The sequence below is a fragment of the Xiphophorus maculatus genome, chromosome 8 (genome assembly GCF_002775205.1).
Source record: "Xiphophorus maculatus strain JP 163 A chromosome 8, X_maculatus-5.0-male, whole genome shotgun sequence".
Classification (NCBI taxonomy): Eukaryota; Metazoa; Chordata; class Actinopteri; order Cyprinodontiformes; family Poeciliidae; genus Xiphophorus; species Xiphophorus maculatus.
The window spans coordinates 25,022,505-25,035,369 of NC_036450.1; the positions used below are offsets into that span (position 1 = coordinate 25,022,505).

Below are 12,865 nucleotides of genomic sequence, written 5' to 3' on the forward strand. Positions count from 1 at the left end.
TTTGTGTGCTAAAAACATAACCTAAAAAACAAACAGAAAATATTACAATGTAGTGGCAAAATAAAAAGAAGTTGCAATCCAGACTAGAACATTAATTTATTTTCCACTTCTTATTAATTAAAAGGCAACTCTTGAATTTTGATTTAGAGGAACTCAGTGTTTCAGCTGCTTTGCAGTTTTGTGGATGTCTGTTATAGATTTGTGGAGCATAGAAGTTGAATGCTGCTGCTCCATGTTTGGTTCTGGTTCTGGTTCTGCAGATCAGACCAGAACCAAAAGGTCCAGAAGGTTGACACAACAACAGCAGATCTTTAATGTGTTGTGATTTATAAACAGTATTTTAAAGTCTCTTCTCTCAGTGGAAGGACTTTAGAATTGGGTGATGGTCTCTAGCTTCCTGGTTTTAGTGAGAACGCCAGCAGCAGCGTTCTGGAGCAGCTGCAGCTGGAGGATTGATTTTTTTTAGTCAGACCTGTAAAGACACCATTGCAGTAATCAATGAAAGATAAACGTATGGATGAGTTTCTCTAGATCTGGCTGAGACATCAGTCCTTTAATCCTGGAAATGTTCTTCAGGTGATAGAAGGCCGACTTTGTAACTGTCTTTATGTGACTCTGAAGGTTCAGATCAGTGTCCATCACTGTACCCAGAATTTGGACCTTTCCGCCAGTCTCCAGCTGTAGTAACTGAAGCTGTGCTGACTCTAGATGGTTCCTCTTTAGGTCCAAAAATAAAACTTTCATTTTGTTTCTATTCAGCTGAAGAAAGTTGTGGCAACCCATTTATTGATTTTAAGTGACTGCAGAGGCCTGAGTGTTATTATCATAACGACTATTTGGGCAAATGTGAGTCAGTCAGTTTGTATCCATTTTTATTCAAATGAGTATATTTAATTCTGTTTATATTGAATACACTGAAATATTGTTTATTTGGACATCCCTGATATCCACTTTTTGTACAATATAAATATGGTACGTTTTAATGCATAGAGACTATTGAGAACGTTTTGACACACTTAGCTGATTGCAGACCAAGTTCTCGAATTCAGATGCTGATGAAGTGAAGTTGTGTGACAACATGACCAGCAGGCTTTCTTACCTGAAGAAGAAAGACGTCTCAGTGAGTTGTTCAAAGTTGAAGGAGTCACCAGGAAAGCCGACTGCCTGGTGGATGAAGGTTGTGTATTAACTGACATCAAAAGGCCTCATGTCACTGGAGTACAACACTGTGGGAGCAGATATGAGCCATTTACAGCTTCACAGGGGTTTGTTGCTACGCTAAATTAAATCTTCATTTTATTATTTATTTCACTCTAACTGAATTCTGTGTTGAACAAATTCTGGTTGTTTCAGGACAAAATAAACTTAACCTTCCTCTGCCACCTTATTCTCTCTCTGCTAAATCTAGCTGTGTAATTAAAGAGACAATTCCTGATTTTCAAAATAAAAGCCTTTCCTAGAAAAATAGTCTCTTTAGAATCACATATTTTTTTACATTGGATTTATAACACTGAATTTTTATCTTGTGCAATTAGAATAGAATAGAATAGAATTCAACTTTATTGTCATTGCACTGTCGCAAGTACAAGCAACGAGATGTAGTTTGCATCTATCCAGGTACATGATTTAAGTTGGTTTTTTTTACTTGACTTTAGTCAGCAAAATATTTGCCTAAAAAACTGAATTGCAGAAATTAGCCTTCAAAATTTCACCTGGAAAATATTCAAATGTAAATGCGGTGACCTTCTGGTGACCGGAGCCAAATGCAATCAGCACCAGGTCAAGTTGAGCAGCTTTTAGCCAATCAAACTTCGCTCCTCATACACAGGAATGCACAGAATACAAATTCATTGTTATACATTCAATATCTAAAAAAAAAAAGGTGATTCTATTAAGACTATTTTTACCATCTTTTCTTATCATTGACACATTCAAAATTATCTTTCAGTCAGATTTAAAATATGTAAAATGTACAGCAAAGACAATGATTAACAGTTTTCTCTTTTTCACCTATTATAGACTTGAGATTTGACTTTAGCTTGAGTTGAAAGACTTGAGACTTTTGCGCTGCTTCTCAAAAAACTTGATTTGAACTTGTGAAAATGATTGAATGCAGTAAGTTCGATGTGGAAGCCCAACACCAATATTGAGCTGAATCGTGGAGTTGGCGTATTATTATGCGATAAATCACACATGAGCTGCTTTGAAGGTGCAGACCGTTTGTGTTTTTGTGACCTGGCATGTGGAGCTGCTCTGTTCTGTTCTGGGATGTGGCTCTGCTTCACTGAGAATAGCATCCTTGCTGGCCCTTTTGCCTGCAGACACTTTCTGAATACCAAGGCAGCACAACCACATCTCACAGAGAAACTCCCATCGCCGTGGCTACCTGTCCTAGTTGGAGCTTCCCTTTGACTGCAGTGTGTGGATCAGCCTGTGTTTCTCTGCAGTTCATGTTGAATCAAATGAAACCCCTGACTGTCCTCCTCTGTCTTCATCTGTGCTGTACATCAGCGCTGACGGTTTAGCTACGGTGCAGAAAAGTTTGAGTGCAAATTTGAAATCCTGCAGACATTGCACTTGGCCTTTTTGTTTGTTTATGCATCAGTGCGTGGCTCACCCCGGGAGTCTTAACGTCGTCCTGAGTGCTCAACATGTCTCCTTTGCTTGAAGTAAACAAACCAGTTTTTTTGTTGTTATTTTGTTTTGTGTGTGAGGTTGCAAGATTTAGCACAGTAAGAGGTGAGAGTACAAGTATGACCAGTGTAATGAAGGTCTTCGTTGGTTATTCTGGTACAACTAAAATGCTGATGTTTGAATCATTTAAATGAAAGGGTTACAAGGAGAAGCAGAGTGAAGTATTTTATAGTTAGTTTATGAGTGTTAGGAAGCTTCTCAGCCGGTACTGATGATGACCTGCCCTCTTAATGAAACAAACTAATGGATAAAATATAAGTATTATTGTGACTAATCTTTAAAACAGGGTGAAAGATGTTTTTTCTTTTACAGGGTGCTCAGGCTAGAAGATTCCCTTTTAGTGACGTATTTTTGATGTTTCAGCTATTTTATAGGAGTTTGTAAGTATATATATATATATATATATATATATATATATTTTGTTTACCGCGGGTCTGTTAATGGGAGTGGATGGTAGACTAAAGAAGGCAACATTTGGAAGGCTACTGCTGAGACCGTATGTGACCTGTGGATTTGATTGATCCACCCGTCGTTCTCCATCCTCAAATTCTCAATTTGAGGAACCTAAATTTGTAACTCAGCATGTGTTGTGTTGGTTTGGTGAAAGTAAAGGCTGAACTAAAAGGCTCATACTAAACATTTTCAATACAAATACGTTCACCTTTCCACACCACAGAAAGCACCACAAGTTAAAGTTAGTAACGCATTAAGGACAACCTTATGTTTTTCATTTATGCTGCATAACTGATTGGTTTGTGAAAGTGGTTGAGCAGCTGAGGATGGTGTGGAGATCTGATGAGTGTGCATTGATAATACCAGATCTTGCAAACCAAACACTGGCTGAATTGACGTGCTCTGTCCAGGTCAGACTGATGAACTGTTTTTGTTTTGTTTTTTTTCGCCCTCTGAATGCAGGGCAAGTCAGCTTACAGTTCCCTTTCTATGTCTGTCCGTCTCACTCATTGTTATCCTGCAGCTTAAAGCAGGCTTGTGGCTGGGGAAGCCGCATTAGCAATACAAGGAGCTGTACAAGCCTTGGTGGTTATGTAAACCCTCACTCCCTCTCCCCCCATCCCCCAACACACAAACAAGCCCTTAAGCCTCTCTAGTTTGTAGCCAGCAAATATCTTTCACCCTCTTATCGTTACATCATTACTACACTGGCCGTCTGTTTGTCTCTGAGGCACAGTGTAGCAAAATAAGCTACACTGTGGGCGTTGCATTTTATGTTATTGTATTTCATTGCAAATGATAAAATAAATGAATAATTAACTGAAAGCACTGGTATATTTCCTATACCTGGGCCTGCCACTATGACAAATTTTGCTAGATGATAAATTGTCCCAGAAGTTATTGCAGTAAAAGATAATTATGTTGGTGTGAGACAATTTTCAAGTAATATAATGGTAATCGCAAAATAAAGCAAGAACACGTTCTCAAAGACCAATAAACTTTAAATTCTACTGAATATTTAAGACTGGAACTAGAAGACATTTTAAATCTCCAAAATAAATAACCAAACAGAAACAACAAATAAAATGATGAAGTATCTGTAAACACAACTGTCCTTCAAAAAGGCCTGGTTGAGACCAAATCGTCAGACTGAAGACTTTTATCATCCAGTTTTCGGTTGAAAGAGAGAAAAGAGAGAAACGATAAATCATTCAAGTGGAAATTATTGAACTTGTTTTTTTGGTTCATTGATTTATTGCTTATTGCAACAGGCCTAACTATACAATTTTGCTTTTAGACCAAAATGTGTCCCATTAATATTATTGTTTTAAAGTCCTAGAGCCAGAAGCAAAACAAAACAAAAAAAAGATGAATTGTGGTTACTTAGATTTTATTTCAAATTGTTGCTGTTCTGACGCATTGGTTCTAAAACAAGCTGGCTTCAAACTTGCAGTGAAGTAGTTTGGTATAAAAACGTCTTAGATGTTTTTAACACTAAAACATTCCAGCTCACGCAGAGACTTTAGAGATTTAAAACTTTACTGACTTTAAAATAATGTTTTAAGTGTTTCACTTCATAAATCCTTTGGTCAGACTGTGATCACATCAAGATTTTTACTTTACAAAAAAGTCCTGTTGATTTTGAGCCTGAAAAAGATCTGGAATCCAAATGTGTCATTTGGTTTTTACTGTGACTTCTTATTTTTAGTCCTTGTGTTTCTGTACATTTTTGTTGTCATGTACCAATAAATTGGAGGCAATTTCCTTAATTTTGGAGGATCGCCGATTGGCCTTCAACGAGAAACAGATCTTATTCTCCTCAGGAAAGGTCTGAAAACCATCCACTGCCCCTTTAGCGCTGCGGTTATGTCGCACCTCTGTGGTTATCTGTAGTCTCCGCCGTGTTGGCAACTTTGCAGCTTTGTCAATAAATTTAACAACTTTTCAGACAAAAAAAAATTTGCATCTGCCAAAATCAGAAGATCAGTTTTTTTAAAGGTCGATGATCGGCCAGGAAACTGTAATCAATCCACTGCTGGTTTTAAATTAGCTTTCAGACTTTTCTTTTTTTCTATTGCCTTGTTACTTGTGCTTTGGTGTTCACTGTAATCATTTTTATAATTTAAATGGACTGTTTTTTGTTAGCGTCTGCCATTTATTATCAGGCAGATGAAGATTTAATTAGTGGTTTTGATTGGTTGTTTGTTTCTGTTAAACGCAGCACTACTTCCTGGTCATTTTTGGTCATGAAGGTCAGAAACCTCTGGAGCTGCGGTCAGAGGATGAGTCGGACTGCAACGAGTGGGTGGAGTGCATCCAGCAGGCCAGGTACAAATAGACACACGGTTCAGGCACGGTTTTTTTGTTGTTGTTGTTCAGGATAGAGGAAAAAAAACATTTTTTTTGTGGTTCATTTCGGTACTGGACTTATTTCCCTCATTATTAATTTTACCGTTTTCAGAGTCTAAGATAGGGAAATTATTATAAGGTCAGTTTCATGCTAAATTTCTAATAAATGTAGATGTCTTTGTAGACTATAGTCAAAGCAAGCAGCAACTTTAAGTTCACATTGTGGTCTTAAGAAAATAATTAGTCAACACAGAATGATTATCACAAAACGTACAGGAATATGTTCGTGGTGGGATATAGAGTCGTTCTGCTTCTAAATCAGAAAAAATGTTTTCACCCCGTAATGACTGAGCTCAGGACTTCTCAGAAAAATGGCCGCTGTGCCGCTGTAAACCGTGTCACCGTCTGAATCTGAACTGTGTGTGTTGTGAGATTAATGACTGAGCGCTCACACAGAACATCAAATACCACAAGATCATGACCAGCATTTAAGGAGATTTAAACCGGCGGCACAGTTGATCTGTCGTGCACAGTTGCACAGAAGAGACGGGGCTTTTCTAGACTGAGCAGATCTTTTTAATGCAGAGTGATCAGCGGTCAGTTTTGCCTTACAACGCGGTATTTTCTGACCCTGATCCGGGGGGAAAACTGTCCACCGTTGCCTCGCTTCAGCAATCCCTCACAGCTGTTAGTTTTGACCCAAAAAAAAAAAAAGAAGCAGCGCAGCATCGACGTCAGCACTACACATGAAATCTGTCAGGAGACTCCGAGTACCTTTCTTTTTAAAATAATAACAGAGGACCCATCCTATTGTTTGCTGAGGAAAAGCAGCAGGTTTTAATAATACATTTTATAACTACTGAGACTTCCTCTATCGAATGATTTCTGATTCTTATTTACTCTTGGAAATCCTGTTGCCGACTGGCCACTAAATCATACATCATTAATCCATAACTTTCTTAAAGCTACTGAATGCAACTTTTACAAAAAATATGTTCTTTACATATGTTTTTAAAACTGTCACCATGTTGTGACAATACAATAGGAGACAGATAATCTGTGAAAATATCGAGCTCCCCCACCTCCTGCCAGAGCTATTATTGCCGTCTGACAAAATGCAGCACTCCCGGTCAAGAACAACCAATCAGAGCCAGGAGGAGGGTCTTAGCGCTGTCAGTCAGGCTCGTGTGCAGCTCCTAAAACCACTAGTGGTGGAGAAATAACTTAATGTTCCACGAAAACTGTTTATCCACTGTCAGCAGTCGCCACGGCGTGATGGCAAGGAGATGATTAAACATTTCATCAGATCTCAAAGATGAATTATCAAACAAATGATCAAAAGTGGAAACGTGCAGTAAGATGATCAGCAACTAGAATAAATTTTGCTTGCTTTAATGTCCTCAATAATGTTTCCACTGATTATTGAAAAAGAGTAAGAATAGTTTAAAAAAAACTAACTAATAAAACTTCACTCAGAACAATTGATACTCGCTTCACTTTTTTTTGTTATCTTTTGGAAAATATCTGCTTTATTTCCTATCAGAAAACTAGCTTCTGGGGTGAAAAAAATACTTTTATATCTAAATCTGCCAGTATAATTTTGGCCTTACCTGCAAATACAACCACAAGCAGTCAGAACGAAGTGAAATGGCTTTGATATTGAGCTGTTTTGCAGAGAAAAATAGGCAACAATTTCAGCTCAGGTGTGCAAAGCTGGAAGAGACATGCACTAAACTGGAGCAAAAAATAAAAGGTCAGGCTTTTCAGATTATGATTTTAACAAATCTGCTGAGAAATAGATGAGCAGACTAGTAAACTTGTCAAGCATCTTTTCCTCATCAGTTAAAGTCGCCAACTACTGAGCGTTCAGTTTAAAGATTCTCGTTAAATCAAACTCGTCTTTGCTTCCCTTTTCTTTGTGCTGGTGAAACACACTGGACACAGCTACCACATCCAAGCGAGCGAGCGTGTCTGGGTGCTCAGTGCTCGCAGCGGTTCACATTTAGGTCACACTAGCGCTGTTTTACCTCGTTGGTTACATCACACACTCGACCTCTATTTCCTCTCAGCGCTCTCCTTCCTGCAGATGCCTCTCTTATTTTTTTAACGACGGCAGCGAACACCTCAAACATCTCCCCGCCCCCCGTTTACCTGTTATCGCACCCATGTTTGTTCACAAGCACATATCCGAACCCCTACCCTTTCCACGTTCTGCCTTCCAGCTACTCTGACATTATGATCGAGCGCGAGATCCTGATGCAGAAGTACATCCACCTGGTCCAGATCCTGGAGACGGAGAAGATTGCAGCCAATCAGCTGCGCACTCAGCTGGAGGACCAGGACACGGAGATCGAGCGGCTCAAAGCCGAGGTACGCATGAGCGCCTCCACATCTGCGTGCGCATGCATACTTAAATGAACACTGGGACCCAACCCTCAGATGGAGCACATTTAGATCAACGCGTGCAAACGCCCCCAGGCATGATGAAGAAGACACTTCTGTTGAATTAAAGCACAGCAGGGCTCCAAGGATTCCAGAGCTCATTACTTACCTATCTAGATGCTTATTTTTGTCCAAAGTTTTATGAATATTTGATGCTTTGCACCAGCGCGCTCACATAGATGCTGTTGTCGTGGTAGATTGTGGTGTTGAACAAAGCCAAGGAGAGGATGCTGCCGTTTCAGGGCAACCAAGAAGAGGAGGACCCAGACATCAAAAAGATTAAAAAGGTAAAAGCATCGTCAAAGCGGCGACAATGGACGGAGAGCATGGGAGCCCATGACGGGGTTGTTGTGTGACCACTGCAGGTGCAAAGTTTCATGCGTGGCTGGTTGTGCCGGAGGAAGTGGAAGATCATCGTCCAGGACTACATCTGCTCGCCTCACGCAGAGAGCATGAGGAAGAGGAACCAGATCGTGTTCAACATGGTGGAAGCAGAGACGGAGTACGTTCACCAGCTCTCCATTCTGGTCAACTGCTTCCTCAGGCCGCTGCGCATGGCCGCCAGCTCCAAGAAGCCTCCCATAAACCACGACGACGTCAGCAGCATCTTCCTCAACAGGTAATAAATCCTCCTCTTGCTCTGTGTGAGAGGGAAATGTACACAAAACATTTAAGCTCACAATGCTAGGTGTTCAAACAGACCATCATACAAGCTTACAAAAGTATTCTCCCCCAACTGAACTTTTCCATGTTTTGTCCCATTGCAACTACAACCAACTTATTGGGATTTTATGTGATACATTAACACAAAATAGTGTAAAAATGTAAAGAAAAGGAAGGCATTCTCTCTCTTTTTTTTCCAAATACAAATTTTACAAGTTACTGTGATACCTATAAATAAAATCCAAAGCAGCAGGTATCCTTAAAATATCCTTATGCAGTATCCTTAATGGGACAGTCTTAAGTAAAGTAGAATTTTTTTAACCTTTACGTCATGTTATAATGTCATTCCATCACCAAAAACATTCCTGCAGTGTTGCTTTGATTCTTTCATGGTTGCTTGATAAAATCTTTAATGTCCCATGGTAACCATTCAGCTGCAAAAGTGCCTGATGGGATCAAGTTCCGCCTTCGACGACACCCCTTTCTCCCATCCCCCATTCAGCTCCTTCAGACTAGCCAGCAGTAATTAGCAAACACCTGGTGGAACTGCACATCTGCTGAGCTCATTATTGGAGTTACTTCTCAGAGCAACGCTGGTAAAATCGTTGTTAAAAGGTTAATAGAGGAGCCACGTTGTGATGACTTCCTGAAGGTGGAGCTTCAGAAAAAGCAGGAGTTTTTAAAGAGACAGAGGCCCAATTTCAAGGCAATAAACTACAGCGTCAAATTTCTTCTAAGTCATATTTTATATATTCATCTTTATAACAACTTGAGGTAAGATAGTTACTTGATTGTGCTATAAAATGATTCTGAGAGGCTGGAAAACACATAATACAGTTTGATGATATTCTGACCCGTCTATTCAGTGATGTTATACGGTGACCTAAGCTCCATGTGGTCATGTGATTAAACAGAAACCTACACTGACTGGCCACTATAATAGGTACACATGTTCAATGATTGTTAACATAAATATCGGTCAGGCAGTTATATTTTGGAAACTCAGTGCATTTAGGCCTCTAGGAGAGATGAAGTCAACTTGCTAATCTTTTAACAGTTTTAAGCCTGAGACGAAAGACAAGAAGACATTTGATGCAAAGTAATATTTAACAATTACATACTGATAACTGATAAAATAATTAGTCAAATTAATCCCACTTTGGATTTTGTCTCATCAAAAATTTCCAATAGGTTTCACATCTGATGGATGTTCTTCAAACTGAGTATCCATCCTGAACTCTCCCACTGTGGGACAATAAAGTCTATTTCTTCTTCTACTGAACACACATGCTAACATATCTGTTAGCATGTTGCCAACAGTAAGCTGTGAGTTCACGTTTTCTTTCAGTTGAATCTGATCAGATGGTGTTTCACTGTTGAGCCGGTGTGTCAGTAACAGACACTGAAGTGGGAGGAAATGTTTCCGCCTCTTCTTTTCTTGTTCTAATTCCCAGTGAATTTTCCCACAGATCATTTCTGACTCTCGGTTTGAGAGCTTTGATTGTTGCTGTTTCATCCCACAGAGGTGATCAGATGATTCATAGCTGCTCCAAAGTACCTGATACTTTTGAAGACGTCTGTGCTTTGACATGCCAGTTTTAGTTTCGGCAAAATGAGGTGCCAAATTCTGTTACTCTGTTATAGAAACCTGGACAAACAGCCTCCTGATAATGAAGATCCCATTTTTCAGTTTCTGTTACCGTTTATGAGTGGACTGGACCAAAAGTGAGCTGATTGTAGTCTATATCTGATTTCTCTGTGCATTTCTAGACTCCTTTGTTTACTCTTCCAGACAGCTAATTATTCAATTAAATGTTATAAATCAATGTAAAGGCATAAATACCATTTCTCTCCCCTTTTTATTTGGTTTGTAAAAAATGAAATATGTAAATAGTCATGCTTGTGGATTATAAGAATATTTATGCATGTTAAAACATGGATTGTCTTTTGCATGGCTGAACCAATTAACCGGATTAATAATTAGTTTAATTACTGATTAATTCTTAACTGGAGTATTTAGACTTTTAAAAAGTCAATTTACTGAAAGAACAACACAGTCAGAGCTGTAATTAAGACAAAACTGACCAAAAATATATTCATTTAGCATTAAAGATCAAATAAATCTTATAAGTCTGTAACGTTCTCCCCATAGCTCGTGTCAGAGTTTTACCTTCACCAGGTACAAATTTAGAATAAAGAAAAAAAATCTATTAAGCATCTTTAGGTACGCCATTATTAATCAGTTAATCAAACTAAAGTCAACAGATCAGTCCTACACTGTAGTGATGTTAAGTCCACCAGAAAGGCCTGAACCTTTCACACAATGTACTTATTATCTGCAGATGCATCCTTTGCTACAAGTGATCAAGCTTACATAGAATGTTACTGAAATTTAAGCAATAAAGTGTCTGGTTTTCTATTTAAAAAACAGAATTGAATTTTTTGTTTATCGGCATGTTTTATGTATTCCTAATCTTGTATAAAATAAGTTTAAGTGGCCGAGCAACAAATCTGCAGAATGCGCCAATTCTTTTACCTGTCTGATCAAATAATCGTTAGAATAATCGACATCGCTAAAATAATTGTTATCTGCAGCCCTGGTCTTCTGTAGAGTGCGCGTCTTAAAATGCGTCACAGCTCACAGTGTCAGTATTTTGTTTCGTCTCCTGAATGAAGCATCCTCAGATTGGTTCTCTGTGTGCAGTGAGACCATCATGTTTCTGCACGAGATCTTCCACCAGGGCCTGAAGGCTCGCATCGCCAACTGGCCAACGTTGGTTCTGGGTGGGTACCGATTCATTCAGTGGTCACATTTAAACCTCTATACCTGTACCAACTGTACCAACTCTCAGATCACAGCTCCTAACATGAAAAACATCAACAAAAATGTAATCTACATCTGTATAAATAATGCATCATCATGCTTCTGTATGATGATGCAGTTTATGAGTGGATTTTGTGTTTGATGAAAGTTATTGTCTTTACAGTGCAGTTTCACCTTTCAGTCGCTAAGCAGATAAGAATTCATTCCAGGAAAGTAATTTCCAAACAAATAATTGAATTTCAAACGAGTTATTTACAGTTACATACATTCAAAACAGGCCTAAAAAACTCAATATTCTAAATATTTCTTACAAATTTCTCTTGATTAACAAGTCTTTTTCTAATCTTTTAATGTTTAAATCTATATTTTAGGATTTTTGCTGCTGTTCTATGTTAATTGTTTTATTGATTGTAGCACTTTAAAATTTCTCTAAATGTAAATATGTGATAAATAAAATTTATTATTATTATTATTATTACGTGGAGTCACTGTAGCATAACCACATCAAAAACATCCATTTATTACCTGTAAGTGTCTGAACTAGAAGCTGTTGTTTCAGTCTGTCTCTTTGGATACGTTAATGTGAGTCGATGTGCGTTTTCCTCCCAGCTGACCTGTTCGACATCCTGCTGCCCATGCTCAACATTTACCAGGAGTTCGTGCGGAACCACCAGTACAGCCTGCAGGTGCTGGCCAACTGCAAGCAGAACCGAGACTTTGACAAGCTGCTCAAACAGTACGAATCCAACGCTGGCTGTGAGGGCCGCATGCTGGAAACCTTCCTCACGTACCCCATGTTCCAGGTGCCAAACACTTTATGTACTAATTATGCTATAAATTGCTTTGTTTTCAAGGTCCAGGTTTAGTTCCAGTTGCCATATGGAAACTGCGACCACGATGTACCGTTTCATCAGCTTCAAATGTAGATTGTAATGAAGGTGAATGGGAAATCAGAAGGCTTTTATTTTGAGTACGTTTGAAAAACTTCAATTGATTCAAACGATGCGTCAGCTTTTGGCTTCAGACTGTGCAAACTAACGCAGCTGGGCTGCTGCAGCCATTTATCTAGAAGTCTGAATATCTAGACGTCTACATATTCTATGACTGAAAAAAATCATTACATGTTATTTAGATTTGTGTTTCAAAACACTTGGAGCGTGTAGAACTTTACAGCCCAATAAATCATTTATAGACAGATGAGCTCTTGGTAGAATGTGTTGATAAAATTAAAGTAATTGTGTCACAAATTACAAAAGAATTTGCTCTTAACATATTTAAAAATGTCCTTTCAAGACAATTGGTGATTTTAAACTGATAAAATTTCAGATTGTTAAATATTAAAACCTTAAGAAACTCAGGTTTAAAGTCTCAGTTTTCACCACACATTCTAATCACGCGTTTATGTCTTAGTATTCAATATGTCAATATCTTATTTATGAC

At 38.6% G+C, this 12,865-nt stretch overlaps 1 protein-coding gene across 5 annotated transcripts in view; it reads left to right on the forward strand.

Annotated features, from left to right (window-relative positions):
• LOC102225925 (ras-specific guanine nucleotide-releasing factor 2-like) overlaps positions 1-12,865 on the forward strand; it is a 35,502-nt gene that overhangs the window by 5,277 nt on the left and 17,360 nt on the right. For all 5 annotated transcript variants that reach the window (XM_023338808.1, XM_023338811.1, XM_023338809.1 and 2 more), the window contains 6 exons: positions 5,369-5,475; positions 7,719-7,866; positions 8,136-8,225; positions 8,304-8,557; positions 11,306-11,385; positions 12,035-12,228. In XM_023338808.1, coding sequence (XP_023194576.1) covers positions 5,369-5,475; positions 7,719-7,866; positions 8,136-8,225; positions 8,304-8,557; positions 11,306-11,385; positions 12,035-12,228 — 873 coding nt within the window. The remainder of the gene's footprint in view (positions 1-5,368; positions 5,476-7,718; positions 7,867-8,135; positions 8,226-8,303; positions 8,558-11,305; positions 11,386-12,034; positions 12,229-12,865) is intronic.